General features: G+C 46.5%; 1 protein-coding gene across 1 annotated transcript; it reads left to right on the top strand.

Annotated features, from left to right (window-relative positions):
- The first annotated feature begins 219 nt into the window (after positions 1-219).
- DPEP1 (dipeptidase 1) lies at positions 220-16,077 on the top strand. Its single transcript, XM_083754585.1, has 10 exons — positions 220-699; positions 5,237-5,369; positions 6,756-6,888; positions 8,101-8,251; positions 8,892-8,961; positions 11,351-11,527; positions 12,671-12,755; positions 12,864-12,939; positions 14,146-14,281; positions 14,968-16,077. Exons 1-10 carry the CDS (start codon positions 590-592, stop codon positions 15,136-15,138), a joined length of 1,242 nt encoding a protein of 413 aa, XP_083610711.1. The 5' UTR covers positions 220-589; the 3' UTR covers positions 15,139-16,077.
- The last annotated feature ends 1,282 nt before the right edge of the window (positions 16,078-17,359 follow it).

Raw genomic sequence — 17,359 nt, 5'->3', positions numbered from 1 at the left:
CATGGCAGTGCAGGCCCTATCTCTAATGGGAGAAAATGCCATAATTTAGCTTTGCATTGTGTGAAGAAGCACTTTGTTTTGTCTGCCCTGAACATGTCAGCATTCAGCTCTATCATCTATAATTACGTACATGTCAATATCATGTCCCACACCTCCATGTTTGCCTTTCCGCTAAACTCAGCTGCCCAAAATGTTGCAACCATTCCTCTTGCAGAAGTTGCTCCATCCCCTTGATCATTTTGGTTGCCTACTTCTGAAGCTTCTCCAGTTCTACAGCATTCTTTTTGAGGCAGCACAACCATAACTGTAATGGGCACGGTGCCCTAAGAGATACAGTGAACCCAAGCAGCTGATATTGTTCTGTGGCTCCTCCCAAGCTGTTTTTATTGGCTGTAGGTGGCAAGTACAACCCAGAGTTTGCACCTGCTTGTCTGTTCCTGGTCCGTCAATCCAAGAAACCGATCACTCTTTGCAGCAAGTAGAGGTTCCCTGGAATTCCTCTTTTGCATCACCTGCTGCAGGAAAAGCTTCAGGGCCACAAGAGAAACTTCCGCAAAGGGAGGTGTAGTCCAGCCTGCCAGGCACCAGGATGCTCCTGAAAGCTGCTTGCCTGCTGCTCTCCTGCCTCTTGCTCTGCTCAGCAGATCGGTATCAGCAGGAGGCAGAGAGAATCATGACGACATCACCTGTGATAGATGGGTAAGACCACACTTCCTTCCTATGCCTTCTGGGGGAAGGGCCATACAGAAGATCTCGTGGTCAATCCAAGCAGGGCTGGGGAAGGATCCTGCCTGAAACCCTGGGAGAACTGTTGCCAGTCAGGGTGGACAGAACTGAGCTAAATGGACCAATGGCCTGACTCAGGAGAAGGTAGCTTCCTATGTTCCTAATTAGGGTTCAAGGCAGGCTCAGCATGTGGCCAGAGGGGTCATTTAGGCCTCAGGAAAGGTGCACCCTGAGGTGAGACACTTCAGGCTGTCCTTTGGACAATGGTGGGTTCCTCCAGATCTTCAGTTGTGGGGAGGTTCTCCATGGGGTCCTAAGCCTCTTACTCCAATGAGGTCTTCCCAGAGTCTGGATCAGATGGGATACTGTCCCCAATCCTCTGCATTTTCAAGGGCCTTTTGAAACATCACAGAAGGGTTGGTTTACACATTGTCCTCCAGAAATACCTTGTTGTAAAAGCAGTAACTCTGCGGAAGGAAAGATGCAGAAGGTGCCTGAACTGGGAAGGTCCAGAAGGGAATGACTCCCAGGCTTTTAGGGCACTGACCTGGAGGTTTGGGCTTAATAGCAGCTGTAGAAGCTGTTCTCCAAGTTAATCATTAGCAGGCAAATGGGCAAATTACTGCCCTTTGGTGCCATTCAAACCTGTCATTCTCTCTGGAATAAGAACAATAAGTACAGCTACGCGGCCTTGCAATTATGAAATTAAGAGCTCTTGCCTCCCTGCCAGGCCAAGCCCTCTGAGATACTGGCACATCTCAGAGGCCTCAGCCTGCTGCTTTCTGATTCCAAAAATTCTGCCATATAGGACACAGTGCCAGGGAATGTGGTGGTGGTGTTGCTGCTTAAAATTGACTTAGGCAAAGGAGCATCTGAGCATATGCAGGGCAACTCTCCCATCTTAAGAATATCCAGTTTGGGTGCTACCATGTTTATTGAGAGAAAGCTCTCAATGGCTACTAGACACCATGGTTTTGGTCTTCTTCCAATGTCAGAGCAAGATGCTTCTGTCAACCAGTTGTTAGGGTTCACAAGTGGGGAGAGTCCTGTTACGCTCAGGTCCTGTTTGCCAGCTTGCCCTCAAGGCATCTGGTTGGCCACTGTGAGAACAGCTGGACTAGACAGGCCCATGGATTGATCCAGCTGAGGCCCCTGATGGTGTTAGTTTAAGGTATTTACAGTGGTACCTTGGGTTACAGACGCTTCAGGTTACAGACGCTTCAGGTTACAGACTCCACTAACCAGAAATACAGACTCCGCTAACCCAGAAATAGAACTTTGCTTCAGGATGAGAACAGAAATCACATGGCAGTGGCGGCGTGGCAGCAGCAGCAGGAGGCCCCATTAGCTAAAGAACAGTTAAGGTTAAGAACAGTTTCAGGTTAAAAACAGACGTCCAGAACGAATTAAGTTCTTAACCCAAGGTACCACTGTATATGCCACTTAATTACCAAAGTTTCTAAGTGGATAGGCATTCACGCAGGAGGCAAACAAGACTGGAGAGTAAAAGTCCGATCAGCATGCCTAAGAAATGAGGCCATGGGGGAGAAAAAGGCAGCAGTCCTAGCAACCAAGAAAGCAATAAGAGCACTAGGTGTTTCACTTGGGAAAGAATCATAAAATTCTAGAGTTGGAAGGGACCCTCTGGGTCATCTAGTTCAATGCAGGAATTCTTTGCAGTTACTCAGAATCATAAAGGAAATTTGACTAGACTTTGGCCCCGCATATAATTTTCAAAGCATGGCCATTTATGTCATTATTATGACCTAATCACGATGTCTGTAAAAACTGGGCTGGCCCATTGCCAGTTTGCTGCAAAAGTCAAAACAAACCAAGAACGTGATATGAGCCATAAAACTGAATGAGATCAAAGGCCCGTTTAAGTCCTACTCTTCTCACAGTTGCCAATCAAATGCCTTTAAGAAGGCTGCAAGCAGGACCTGAGTACAAAAGTGCTCTCCCCACTTGTGACTCCCAGAACCTGGTATTCAGAGGCATTATGCCTCTGAGAGTGGAGGTAAAACACAGCTTTCAGGGTCAATAGCCATTGCAAGCCTTATCCGCCATGAATTGGTCTAATCCTCTTCTAAAGCCGCCCAAGTTGGTGGCCATCACTATGTATTCCAGGGAGTGAATTCCATAGCTTAGCAAGACGCTTGCTTCACGGAAACTGAATGGTGTGGCTGCTGAGTCTTATTTCCGCTCTAGTGACTGGACAGTGCTTGTCTGAAGACAGCAGGCTAGTTGGAGGGGGAGGCAGGGAGAGAGACAACCTGAGTAACATACAAAACTCTGTCCTCCAGCGGGCGTAATAGAGTGGCAAGGGTGGAAGGCTTAGGAGGAACAGCCAGGGGACTGCTGCTGCTGCTGCTGCTGCTGCTGCTGCTGCTGTCCCCCAAAAGCACATTCACCGCCTCAAGAATAATGCAAACTGTAGTCTACCCCTCACAGAGTTATAGCTGCTAGTTCCCTTAACAAACTACAATTCACATAATTCTTTTTCGGGTGGGGGGCATACTTTAAATGCAGAGTGTTATGTACAGCCGTCACCTCAGTGTGAAATGTATTGTGGGTGGTTAACATGGGTTTTGCAGTTTTGTCATGGTGTGCATGTGTGAAATGGCCTTTTGGGCCAGCTCAGGCATTCAGGATCATCTCTTGAGAGTGCTACTGAAGTCAAGTGGATCTATCACTCTTTCAATTCCCTTTGCCGAAGTATTTCCATTAAGGCTTGCAGGGTCGATTTCCAGGTCCTTGTTCAAAGGAATCCCATGAATGATTGACTTAGAGTAACTGTCTTTCTTTTCCTCCTCCTGTAAAAATTGAGTTTTAGCATGTTCTCTTTCTCTGTGTGCCCTTTTAAAGCCATCAGAAGATGTACACCTCCTAATGGCTGTAGAAAAAAAACTAATGAGCGCATTACCCTGTCATTAAGGCTGCTGTCCTACAAATATTTACTAGAGAGTAAGCTCCATTAAACACAGTAGGACTTACTTCTACATAGTAATGGTGAACAAGCTTAATTCAATTTGCATTCGCAGGCAAACTCACCTTATTTGCATTTTTGGAAACAGTATGAGAACTAAAACACCCTTCAAAATTTGCCTTTATCCAAATTTTGCTACACAGTCAACAGCCACATAATGTGAACAAAAATGCATATAAATGTATGCATATAAGTGCATATAATAGTGAAAATCACATTCCAAAATGCATTGTGTTACAGAAAATTGTGTAAGGCAAAATAGCATGTTAAAATGTGTAGGGAGCAGGGAGAAATTCACACAATAATGCTGAGGAATTTTCAAGAGAACTTATAGAGATCAGAAAAAAGTTTCAAACTCATGTGGAAATGTAGCAAACTGAACTTAAGTTTGGAAAAGTGGGAAACTGAAAGAAACCAAAATTGGCATATTTGCCCATCCCTGCTTCCAAGTCAGCATGCATAGGATTATGCTGTGAATATCATTTTCAGAACACAAAACACAGCTGGAAAGTTAATAGCAAGTCCTATTTTCACAAAGGGCTGGACGGAGTAACAGACTGGAAAGTGGAAATGTCTATCTTAGTCATTTATTTTCCTTTTTGAGGGTAGATGGTAACGGGAAAATAAAAATCATATACAATGACTCACAAGCTCTTTTCTTTTATATTCCTTCCTAGGAAGGTGAGCATAGGACTGTTTCCAAAGTTGAAAAGTTGGAGGAGTTCACTTATATATAAGCTTCACCCTACCATTAGGCAAAGTGAGGCATCTGCCTCAGGCAGCAGCAGGTGTTGAGGTACAAGGGTAGCAGTCCTCTGGCTGTTCTTCCTAAGCCTCCCACCGTTGCTGCTCTATTCCCACTATTGGAGGATAGAGTTTTGTATGCTACACAGCCTGTCTCTCTCCCTGTATCCACTTCCAACTAGCCTGCTGTCTTCAAGTGAGCACTATCCAGTCACCAGAGCAGAAATAAGACTCAGCAGCCATACTATTCCGTGGAGTAGATGGGGCAGGAGGAAGCAGATGTCTTGCGAAGTTATGGAATTCACTCTAGAATACATTTCTTGGCCAAACCATCCTTAAAGTGGAATAATTCAAAGTTTAGGATTGTGTTGACAGCAATATGCAGGTATCACTCAGCTGTGTTTCTCCTTTTACATCTGCAGGTGTGGCAGCAGATGTGCTCGCTTTATGTCTGGCCTCAGTAATGGACTGGATGAGAGCCAATACGTGAAAAATTAAGGCAGATAAAACTAAGGCGTGTTTAGTGGGTGGTTCCCTGGACCAGATGGGTAGAATGCTGGTTGCACTGGGTGGGGTTACCCTCTCTCTGGAAGAGCAGGTGCATAGTTTGGGGGCATGCATTGGATCCAATCCTATCATTTGAGGCTCAAGTGGCCTTGATGGTGCCTTCTATCAGCCTTGGCTGGTGGCCTAGCAAGGCCCTTCTCTGGACAAAGGCAGCCTAAGTTGTGCAGTGCTGGGCCTGCTGACTTATTGTTATTTTACCCTCTCCTGTTCTAGGCACAATGACTTACCTTGGCAGTTGCTGAAAAAATTCAACAACCAACTGTCTCTGAAGTCTGCAAATCTGACCACGCTGAATGACACTCACACGAACATCCCAAAGCTGCGTCTTGGACACGTGGGAGCACAGGTATAAACAGTGGGGAAGAGACAGAAAAATAGAACAGGTGAAATGTGCACTTCTGTCAAACCATTTGGTTATTCGGACACTTGGCAAGTTTCCAACCCCTACAGGTTATTTTTCAGAGAAAAATATTTGGTAACGCATTTGTGTTTTCCCATGTGCCACAATATCACATCAGTACAGCAAGTATACCACTAAGTGGCTAACTTAATGCTACGTTGGTTGTGTTCAGGCTCTTTCCCAGCTGCCAGGTGGCACGGGTGGTGCTGTGATCTAAAGTACTGAGTCTCTTGGGTTTGCTGATCAGGAGGTCATTGTTTGAATCCACACAACGGGGTGAGCTCCCTTTGCTTTGTCCCAGCTTCTGTCAACCTAGCAATTTGAAAGCATACCAGTGCAAGTAGATAAATAGGTACTCCTATGGTGGGAAGGTAAACAGCGTTTCCATGCGCTCTGGCACTCATCTCGGCCCTCTGTGCCCCAGTAGAGGTTTAGTCATGCTGGCCACTGACAGGAGCTCGTCCCACACTTGAGTAGGACCCTGGCAGAGACACATGCCCAACTGGCATGTTCCCTCCCTCCTGGTCGATCGTTCAGGAGCTTCGAAAGCTTTCTTCAGCCCGAACATCACAGCGACTGATGCCAACAGACATTGGCACACTTAGGGATCCACAGAGTCCTCGCAGCTTGCGTTACAGACCTCAGCAACTCAGCATTTTGGCTAATCTACTTTATTTACATATAAACACACACGAAGCACTGCAACATGGCTCTCTCTCTCAAGCATCAGATAGCAAAGAGAAAAAGAACAAAGGACAATAGTCCCACTTCATGGAACACAGTAACACAAACATCCTGTCTCTGTCACTTCCCACTTTGTGGAGTCAAAACATATACCGTCATGTGATAGACAACAATCCCATGACTGCAATCACGGAGCAAGAATTCTAACAGCCACATGACCCTGGAAGCTGTCAGTGGACAAATGCCAGCTCCCTCAGCCTGAAGCGAGATGAGCACCGCAACCCCATAGTCGCATTTGACTGGACCCCCATCCAGGGGTCCTTTACCTTTACCTTTAGTGTTTGAGAGACCCATTCTGTGGAAGATGAAATGCCACTATATGCTCCCTTTCTTACCACAAACAACACACAGAACTTCCTGTCCCTACACTCAGTGCAAAACCGTACGTGGACTAAGCGATTGGAGCAAGCATTGTCTTGTCAAGATTCTACAGACTGGTTCTCCCTCACCAGAAGTTAGAATGTTTACTGATGTTCCATGGCATCCCAGCAGCTCATTCCATGGTTGGGGGGGGGGAGTGTGCATGAAAGAGGCAGTTTTCCTAGCCCTTGGAAACCTTCCTTTTTGCTTTCCTCTCTCCTTGTTCAGTTCTGGGCTGCCTATGTGCCCTGCGAAACCCAGAACAAAGATGCTGTCAAGAGAACCTTAGAGCAGATTGACGTCATCCATCGCATGTGTCACCACTACCCGGATGACTTTGAGTGTGTCACCAGCAGTGCAGGTAAGAGAGGAAAACAACCTAGACAGGAGAGCTTCTCCCAGGCTGGAGATGGGTAGCCCAGGATGGGAACACATCCATTCAACCTGACCTGCAACAATTCAGCACAGGGCTTTGACAAAACTGAGAAGTCCCAGGGCAGGGAGGCTGGCTGCTGCCCCATTCCTATCTGTGATGGAGCAGGAAGGCCAGTGGGGCTGCAGGATTCAATTGAATACAGACTACCATTCATAGTAGGGACAATTTCAGCAGGTGCCACATTCCCCATGGTTGTGCTTTGGTGGTGGGAGAATCATAGAATCACAGAATTGCAGCGTTGGAAGGGGCCCATAGGGTCATCTAGTCCAACCTCTGCAAAGGATTCTCCCTGAGGACCTCCTGCCAATAGAGATTCATCAGGTGTGCTATGTACCAACTTTTAAATGGCTGCTGAAAACTATGCAGGCAATTAAGCGTACATTCCCAACCATGGTCTATTGATTTTTATTCCCTGTTTTTATTTTTGCTTTTAACTTGCTGTTAACTTTTTGTGGTTTTATGTTCTTATATTGGTTTATATTGTTGTATACTGCTGTGATATATTTTAATGGTGCAGCCGTATATAATTTTTTAATAAATAAATAATAAATAAAGCAAGAATCACAAGTTAAGAATTTCTGACAGATGGCTATCCAACCTCTGTTTAAAAACCTCCTGCAAAGGAGAGCCCACCGCCTTCCAAGGTAGTCCATTCAGCTATCAAATAGCTCTCACCATCAAAAGAGTCTTCCTCACGTTTCGTCAGAATCTCCTTTCTTGTACTTTGATTCTCTGCTTTGGAGCTGCAGAAAACAAGATTGCTCCATATTCCATGTGACAGCCCTCTTTGTCTCCTTTTCCCCCAGGCTAAATATACCCAGCTCCTTCAGCTATTCCCCATATGGTTTGCTTTCCAGACCCTTAATCATCTTGGTCACCCTTCTCTGCACATATTCCAGCTTGTCAATGTCCTTCTTAAACTGTGGTGCCCAGGACTGGACACAGAAGCAGCCCCTGCCAAAATTCTCCCTACTATTGAAGAGATTATATTCCCATTGGATCCCACAATGGGTTACTTGGTGATAAAGGGCTGATTTAGAGTGCCTCCGCCTCCCACACCTGTCCTGACTCCACCCTCTGCAGATTCCTCATATCTTGCTTGGTGTTAGAAGCCCACAGGAGATGTTTTCCTTGCAGGTATCCAGAATGCTTTCACCAATGGACGGGTGGCCAGTCTGATTGGCGTGGAGGGTGGGCACTCTATAGACAGCAGCATGGCCGTCCTGCGCACCTTCTACCAGCTAGGGGTGCGCTACATGACCCTCACCCACAGCTGCAACACACCCTGGTAAGGCTGCCTTCGCTAGAGGCAGGGCATAGTCTGCTTTCAATATCAGGGCCCAGCCCCAGAGCACTGGGCAAATGTGTCTGAGCAAACACAGAATGCAGTTCCTTTATTTATTTATCAGAATATTTATATACCACTATTGATAGAAATACAGTCGTACATAGGCTCCCAAACACCTTGGGAGTCAAACATTCTGGCTCCCAAAGTGAGTGTTCCAGTTTTCAAACGTTCTTTTGGAAGCCGAATGTCCAATGGGGCTTCCACAGCTTCTGATTGGCTTCCGGATCTTCCTGCAGCCAATGAGAAGCCACGCTTTGGTTTCCGAACGTTTCAGAAGTTAAACAGACTTCCAGAACGGATTCTGTTCAACTTCCGCGGCACGACTGTATATCAAAGCGATTTACAACATTATATTGTAATGCAGTAAAATAATTATTGGACTAAAGGCTAAACATAGCCTTTCTCCTGCTCTGTGTTTCTGTTTTAGTCTTGTGGTTTAGAGGAGATGTTTTGGGTGAATGTAATTTTATTTGAAGACAGAAAGGGGATATTTGGGATTATGCACCTTTCTACATGCATCCCTTATGCACATGCGTAAAAGATAGTGTGTATTAACCAAAACTTTTATAACATTTGGCAGGGCTGATAACTGGCTGGTGGACAACCCAGAGGAGGAACCAGTTCACAATGGCTTGACTGAATTTGGGAAGGTGAGTGGAAGCTCTCTAGCAAGTTTTGATGGAAATATATGACATTCCTCAGTCTGACTCTCAGTTTTCTCAGCCCTGCTGGGAGATGCTGGGGATTGGACCTTCTGCATTCAAAGCAGATGCTCTGCCACTGAGCTGTGGTCCTTCCTGTTTGCTCAGGTTCAACTCCCAATGTGACAATTGTATGAGCCCCTGTCATGCTTTAGCAAGCTGCTACCCACCCCCCAAGCCTGATTTAGCTAAGGATAGGAAGAAAGTGGATATGCTTTGAGTGATATCATCGTCATAGAACCACAGAACTGGAGAGTTGTAAAGGATGCCAACAATAATCAAGGCCAATTCAGGAATCGAAGGTAAAGGATCCCTGACCACCCAATCTCTGTTTGAATATTTCTTCTGAGGCAATCTACTCCCCTGTTGGGCAGTGGCTCCTCCTCGTCCTCCTCTTCCTGTTCTTCATCCTCATCACCTGTCCTTCACCATCAGATCCCAGGGTAGGGTGCAACAATTTAAAATTCAGAATTAAAAAGTTAAAATAGGCTACATTAACAAGAATAGAGTGGGCCCTGAAAATGCACAGCTCAGTTGTCAAAGAGGTAATGTAGCACCCTGCTTGTGGTTAACGCTTAGCTGGAATGAAATATTCAACGCAGCAATAGAGAAATTAAAATAATAATTTATTTGTCAGACAAATAAATGAGAGGCTCAGTGGTATATGGTTACCAAGCTCTGGCCTGGCCTCTTGCCATCCTGGCCAGCACTTATATTCCCTTAATCCAGCCCCCTTTGCTCCTCCTGTGGCTGCCTCTGTCCAATCAGCCTGGTTGAAATTCCTATTGGCTGTTTGGTAGAACCAATCACAAAAGATACACCCACAAAAGATACACCCACTTCCTTGCCCTTATAAGGGAGACAAAGAGCTATATATAAATGACAAATAAGTAATAATATATCTTACATGGAATCTTAATTACCAGCTCACCTCTTGCCCTCCTTGCCCTCCTTGCCCTATTGCCTTCTAAAACAAATGTTTAATCTTACATTTTTATGTTCAACAGATGTCAAGGATCTTGAGTTTCACATCAATATTGAAAGATTTCCTTCATTTGAAAGTTTCTAAACAAATGCCTGACAACCATATATATATATCAAGAGTGCTTGGATGGCGTCTTCTGTCTAGCAGGGGGGCTAGGCTGGTGGCTGACTTAATTTCAGGATAAATACAACTCTTACAACCATATGAAATAAGAATCTAGCATTCCTTAAATCCTTTGCATAATTACATTTAAGCCAATATATTTAAGCTAATATATTTCATTCACTTATCATAGGTAGCCTTTTAAAAGAATAAAGCCTTTGTAAAGTAAAAAGGAACTCAGTAAAAAAACAGCTTTTAAAAAGAAGCCTCTTCAGTTTACACCTCCCCCCTTTCCCCCTCCTTTCCCAGCCAGCTAGATGCTTCTCCCATTAGCTCTTCCCAACAGCTTTAGAAAATTTCCCAAAAATGCTCTCTTTTCTTCTAGCCAAGCCAGTTGCCTTTTTCACTGCTCTTGGCCTTTCAACCTTGGAAAGAAGATCTGGCTCATTTTACTGAGAGGCACATTGGTATTATTTTACTATTTACCCTTGCCTTTAATTGTGTTTTTTCAGCCTTGGGGCAGCATATGTAATTCTCCCTTTTTTATGACTTTGAGAATTGTTTTTCTACTATAAATCAGTGGGGCCCCCTTGTCTTAGGAGAAAAACCTCTTGCCAAGGTTCTTTCTGCCTGGCATGAAACATTTGAAAATCTAAGCCCATTTAATTTAGGAACCTGATCAAGATATAAGCCAATATAAGTCTTGATTAAAAATGCAGTCTATATTCAAATGCCACAGTATGTCTTCAGCATTTGCTGAAAGCTGCATAGTAAGCCAGACACATCTCCGTGGGGAAGGAATTCCACAACTTAGGGCAGTGGTTCCCAATTAGCTAATTACTTAGGACCCATATTTTTCAAAAGCCATGGAACCTCTACTTTTAAAAAAATTGATAACTGTATGGTAGTTACCTGTGCAAAGCAATTTTTTTTGAAGAAAATGTGAGGTGGCCCCTAACAGGCAAAGGATTTTAGGTAGGGTTGCCATATTTCAAAAAGTAAAATTCATGACACCCGCAAAGTCTTTTCAGAAACCCACCAAAATTGTTAAGCTTTTTTGGGAGGAACCCCCCCCCCCAAATAGTGGTTTTTAAGCTTAACAATCTACTCAGTGAGCGTCTATCTCTTGGTAAGTGACAGTCTGAATGGTTTGTCCTCACATACTGTAGAATACGGAGAGACCCACTGGTTACTCTGCACCCAATTTCTCTCTCTCTCTCCACCTCTTGCCCTGTTTTTCCTCCCTTAAAGCGCTTGGTCAGGGAGATGAACCGTCTGGGAATGATGGTGGATTTGGCTCACGTCTCTGTGAAGACAATGAAAGACGCTTTGAATGTCTCCAGAGCACCTGTGATATTCAGCCACTCCTCAGCCTATGCCATCTGCAAACACCAGCGCAATGTGCCAGATGATGTCCTCCGCGAAGTGGTGAGAAAGACTATGATGTGTGTTGCAAGGTAACCTGTGTCATCCTGGTTCCCTCCAACTGTTTTGGGGTATAGTTACAATTCCCATCAGCTCCTGCCCAAAGAACTAATGCCTGAGCTTGCCTTTTTCCTCCTCCCCCCACAGTGCCTTTTCCTTTTGTGTCATGACTCTTAGACAGCACAAAAAGGGTGGTAGTTGTAGTCCTAAATATCTGGAGGGTACCAGGGTGGTGCAGACTGCTATAAAGTGACCTTGTACCAGAGATGTGAATAGGGCAAGACTTAAGGCAGCATCAGGGTCCCCTTGGCAGCCATTTTGTGTTATGCCACACCACCCAATGGCAGCCATTTTGTGACTGGCACTCCCGACTTCCTCTCAAAATTCCAAATGTACCCACTGGTCCAAATAGGTTAGCAGTCCCTGAGTTAAATAATAGCAGCAGCAAACTTAAAGGTAAAGGTAAAGGTACCCCTGCCCGTACGGGCCAGTCTTGACAGACTCTGGGGTTGTGCGCCCATCTCACTCAAGAGGCCAGGGGCCAGCGCTGTCCGGAGACACTTCCAGGTCACGTGGCCAGCGTGACAAAGCTGCATCTGGCGAGCCAGAGCCGCACACGGAAACGCCGTTTACCTTCCCGCTGGTAAGCGGTCCCTATTTATCTACTTGCACCCGGAGGTGCTTTCGAACTGCTAGGTTGGCAGGCGCTGGGACCGAGCAGCGGGAGCGCACCCCGCCGCAGGGATTCGAACCGCCGACCTTTCGATCGGCAAGTCCTAGGCGCTGAGGCTTTAACCCACAGCGCCACCTGCGTCCCTAGCAGCAAACTTACACACATAATATTGCTCAAATGGGGGTCAACCGTGGGGCAATTAGGTGTGGATTTTTGTTCCATTTGGTTAGAATGAATGAATTCCAAGCCCAGGAATTTGTTTTTTGCATACCAGAAATAATTCCTGGGCATGGGCTTCCTTAATTCTAAGTGCCCTGTATTTTGCACATGGCTCTGCTTGGTGGATCTTGGAGGTTCTCATAAAAAACATCACCCCCAAAGTGGATCCCACAAACCATAAGCCTGTCTTAGAGTGCCAGTTCTTCCCAGGAACCTGCTTTATCTGAAATGGCTCCCCTGCTTCCCTTCTACAGAACAAGACCCATGGCCTTGTGATGGTGAACTTCTACAACACCTATGTGTCCTGTAGCTCCAAAGCCAACCTTACACAGGTTGCAGGTGAGGCAGAGAGGGTGGGGTGAGGGCACATCTGAGGAGGTGGGGTGGGAGGGATCAAAGCACACAAAAGCAGTGAGGGTGTTGACCTCCCAGACTTCTTGCCCACAGACCACATGGACTACGTAAAGCGTATTGCTGGACCAGAGGCAGTTGGCTTTGGAGGAGACTATGATGGTGTTCCCAGGTATCAGAGGAAGGGGGGAGAGGGGATAGAAGGGTATATCAGATACCCCAGATATGTCCGTTTTTGAGTCTGTCAGGATGGCCTGGGCCGAATCAATTCAAAGCCTGGCCATAATAGATATTCATGCCTCACCCATCAGAGTTCACTTGACCACTTGGAGACCATAAGTAACTGACTAGTGACACCCCCCCCCCGCAAGTTAATTTTAAAATTTACTCAGCCCCCTTTTTGTTACAGTGATGGTTGTGGGGTGACACAATGGTCCCAGATATTGAAGGTCCACATGTTGCATAATTATAGATCATGTAGCCCAATCCCATCAGTGATTCACTCATTTTATTAATTGTACAATTGTCGTTATGGATTTATTATTTTTCAACTCTGTCTCTTTTGTATTTCATCTCATTTTCTTGTATTGTACACCACTTTGGATGTGAGATGATTTATAAATAGAGAGAATAAAATAAGGGTGCTTGGGAGCATGAAGGCTGCAATGGTTGCATGTCTATTACAGTGGTACGTCGGGTTAAGAACTTACCGTATTTTTTGCACCATAACACTCACTTTTTATCTCCAAGAAAGTAAGGGGAAATGTCTGTGTGTGTTATGGAGGGAATGCCTACGGGTGGCATGCCTACGGATTTTCCTCCTCTAAAAACTATGTGCATGTTATGGTCGGGTGCATGTTATAGAGCAAAAAATACGGTAATTCGTTCTGGAGGTCCGTTCTTAACCTGAAGCACCACTTTAGCTTATGGGGCCTCCCGCTGCCGCTGTGCCGCCGGAGCACGATTTCTGTTCTCATCCTGAAGCAAAGTTCTTAACCCGAGGTACTATTTCTGGGTTAGCGGAGTCTGTAACCTGAAGCGTCTGTAACCTGAAGCATCTGTAACCTGAAGCGTATGTAACCCGAGGTACCACTGCATCTGTATATGTGGCTCCAACAAAACTATCTCAGAGATACAACCCAAGAGCCAAGGGGTTCCCAGAGGTGTCTCTTGTTGGCTTCTTGAACCCTGACCAAGGGTATACAGCCGATCATGGTGCATGAGCCATCAAAGAAAAGCTACTGAGCTGACCCTTCTAGATGCAGCCCCATCTTGAAGCTTCCCTTCTGTTGGGGTAAAATGAGGAGATTTTGCCAGGTGCAGGGAACTCTTAACTCTCATTTCTTGGATTTGTTCTGGCATTCTTTGGCCCACACAGTGTCCCAGATGGTTTGGAAAATGTCTCCAAATACCCAGACTTAGTTGCAGAGCTTCTGAGGAGGAACTGGACAGAGAAAGAAGTGAGAGACGCCCTGACCAACAACCTGCTGCGAGTCTTTAAGAGTGTGGAGCAGGTGAGACTGCCAAGACCAGCAAGGCTCTGTCTGCAGAAGGGTTGGGAGGGGGACATAGAGAGCCTCGGATAATGCTTTGCACTGCTAGGACTGTTCCCCTCTTGGCCCTGTCTCTTCCCTTATTTATGCTAACCCCCTGCCCAAGATATTTTGTTATCTGAAGATGACTCACACCCCATCAATTCCACACGCAGCAGTCAACCAGAATGGCAGCAGGGAGACACTGCAAGTGAGGGGAGAAAGACCTGGAATTTTGGAAAGCCACTGACAGTCAGCGTTGACAATACTGAGCTAGATGGACCAATGGATCTGACACAGTATAAGGCTCCTTCCTTTGCATGCAAGACTATCCCATTTCAGAATCACTTTTTTTTTAAAAAAAAGTGGTACAGCATCTGCCTGACAGGCAGAAGGTCCCAGGTTCAATCCCTAGTAGGGCTGGGAAGGACTCCCTGCCTGAAACCCTGGAAAGTGCTGCCAGTCAGTGTAGACAGTCCTAGACCAAATGGACTAATGGTCTGAGTATAAGGCAACATGCAACAGGATGAATATTATGCTAGTCTTGCTGAGAGTAGACCCACTGAAGGTAATGAATATGAACAGCTCAGGTTTATTGATTTTGGTTGATCTATTGTGAGTAGGGCAAACATCGACTGCCACCCTAACTGAACTTTCTTTCCCACTAGGTACGGGACGCAATGGCCCGTGAAAAAATAGTTCCTGATGACGGACCCATTGACTTTAAGAACTTGGAAGGGACATGCCGAACAGACTATGGGTACCCTAGCAATGGGGACCATCCCAAATTGCTGCCTGCTGTGCTCGCACTCCCTGTCCTCCTCGTGTTGCGCTGGTAGAAGCTCCAGCACCTCCCCTGTCTTGGAGACCATGGAATCTGACTGGTTGAAAGTTCACACCAGAGATCAGGCTCTTGCTGCACCCCTCCTACCACAAACCAGGCTGCACCCTTGCCCAAACACTTTAGGAAATTCAACTGAACTATTGATGCATAAGTTTCCAGCTGTTTCCCCCTGTCTGGTAGCTTTGGCCCCAGTTCCTCCAACCCCAATAACTGAAAAGCAAAGGGCACCATGCCCATCCAACCCATGGCAACCAAGCTGGACTCATCAGCCTCACAGACCTTCCAAAGTGTGGCTGCCAAGAACACAGAGGACCGAGTTACCTATCAGTCCCAGCCAACCTGCTCAATGGCCAGTGTTGGTAGGAGCTGCAGTCCAGCAAATAAACAAGAGGCCTTCACAACTGCTACCCTACCTTTGTATGTCCTTTATAGGACATAGGTCCTGCTTGCAGGCTTCCCTTAGGCATCTGGAGCTGTAGTTCAATGGTAGGACATCTTGCTTTGCATGTGGAAGGTCCCAGGTTCAATCCCCAACATCTCCAGGTAGGGCTGGGAAAGAACTCTGTCTGATATCCTGGAAAGCTGCTGCCAGTCAGTGTGGGCAATACTGAGCTAGATGGGCCAGTGGTTTGACAGCTTCCTATGCCCTGTGGCTAGCCACTGAGCAAACAGGCTGCTGGGCTGGACTGGACTGCTTTGGCCTGATCCAGCAGAACTCTCCTGACATTCTTACATCCTCTCCCAACAGTCCAGCAAGATGTTTCCTCCTTTCTGGAGTCATTCATGAGCAACCTTTACTCCAGCACTCTCCTGCTCTTTCCCCTTCTATCTTCACTGGGCTTAAGTACTGGTGGGGGACCCCCTCACGTGTTCTGTACTGCAGTAGTGCCAAGCACACTCCTATCTCTAAGTAAAAGTTTAACTGCAGTTCAAAGGAGACCAGCTGCCTTTCTCTTTGGAGTCAAATGCATGAACATGGCAAGAGGCACCTGAACTTCCACCAGCAGAGAAGAGGATCCGTTTTGAAATCTGTTGCTGGGGAGCTCCAGGCAAGGCTAGGGAGGTCATGGTCACCTCTGACTACAGCCGAGAGGTCCAGGTGACCACCTTCCCCTTCTTGCCAGCCTCGGAGCTTGCACAAGGGCCCCGACAGAGCTGCCTAGCGCCATCCGGGCAGGTGCTGTCGTCTCACAGCCTCCGTCCAAGCATTCCTCATTAGCCAATTAATTAGCTAATCAAGCAGCTCATTAGCAGCTTCCGGTGGCATTTCAAGAACAGCCTGTCTTTGGACGCGGAGGCGGTGATGGGCACCTGCACAAACAGACCTGGGAAGGGATTCAGCCTGCCTGCTTGCGTTTGCTGGCTGGCTGCAGCACAGGGGCTCTGTGTAGGAGAGGATCAGCACTGGGGCAGCAGGTGGAGGCCATTTCCTGCTTTTTGTGGCCCCTGCAAAGCCCTGCCTGCTACCCAGCAGAGAGGAGGCAAGCTAGAAAGACACAGGCAGGCACACACGAGATCCAGGTCTGCCTTACAGTGCAGAAAAGATATCAAAACTGAAACTGGGCCAAAGCTGCCCTGTAGAGCCTGGCATCCACCTGTAAGCCTCTGCACTTTAGACCACAGCTCCAACAGCCACTAATATTTTTTTTTAATAGCCACTATTATAACCTTGGCATGCCACTGAATACCAGTTGCTGGGGGCACAACAGCATGAGAGGAAGGACCACAGCTGAGCTGTAGAGCCTCTGCCTTGCACGCAGAAGGTCCCAGGTTCAGTCCAGGTATGGCTAGGGAAAACGCCTGCCTGAAATCATGGAGAGCCACAGCCAATCAGTGAAGGCCACAGCCCTTTAAGCAGTCCATAGGCTATACCAGGTGGCTTGCAGCATGTCTAGATAAGGCTGAAAGAACACTACGTATGGTGTCTAGGTTAGGGCACATTCGTCTGATGACACACACCTTTTATTGATTTCCATGGGTGCTGCAACATGGCAGGAGAAAAGCATGAGCCATTTCTAAGAACGTACATATTTCTGGCCAAGCACATGCCCCACCACCCTATATCTATGCTTCTAGAGAGGAAGCTCTGTACGGAGCAGGGGCACTCTGTTCACTTTTGAGTCTACTTCTATGGCTTTCTGGACTTCTCCCAGAATGCAAAGCTGGGGGGGGGGTTCAACAGCTTCTCAGCCTTTTGACTAAAAATAAGTGTAACA

This window comes from Podarcis gaigeae (assembly GCF_964106915.1).
Source record: "Podarcis gaigeae genome assembly, chromosome: 8".
Lineage (NCBI taxonomy): Eukaryota > Metazoa > Chordata > Lepidosauria > Squamata > Lacertidae > Podarcis > Podarcis gaigeae.
Note: the sequence above shows the minus strand (reverse complement) of the source record. Positions and strands in the feature narration are given on the sequence as shown.

Bases quoted from the DNA above. Each gene is read 5' to 3' on its own strand.
- DPEP1 (XM_083754585.1), top strand. From the start codon at position 590: ATGCTCCTGAAAGCTGCTTGCCTGCTGCTCTCCTGCCTCTTGCTCTGC. The intron at 700-5,236 runs GTAAGACCACAC...CTCCTGTTCTAG, and splicing joins ACATCACCTGTGATAGATGG to GCACAATGACTTACCTTGGC. The intron at 8,252-8,891 runs GTAAGGCTGCCT...AACATTTGGCAG, and splicing joins CACAGCTGCAACACACCCTG to GGCTGATAACTGGCTGGTGG.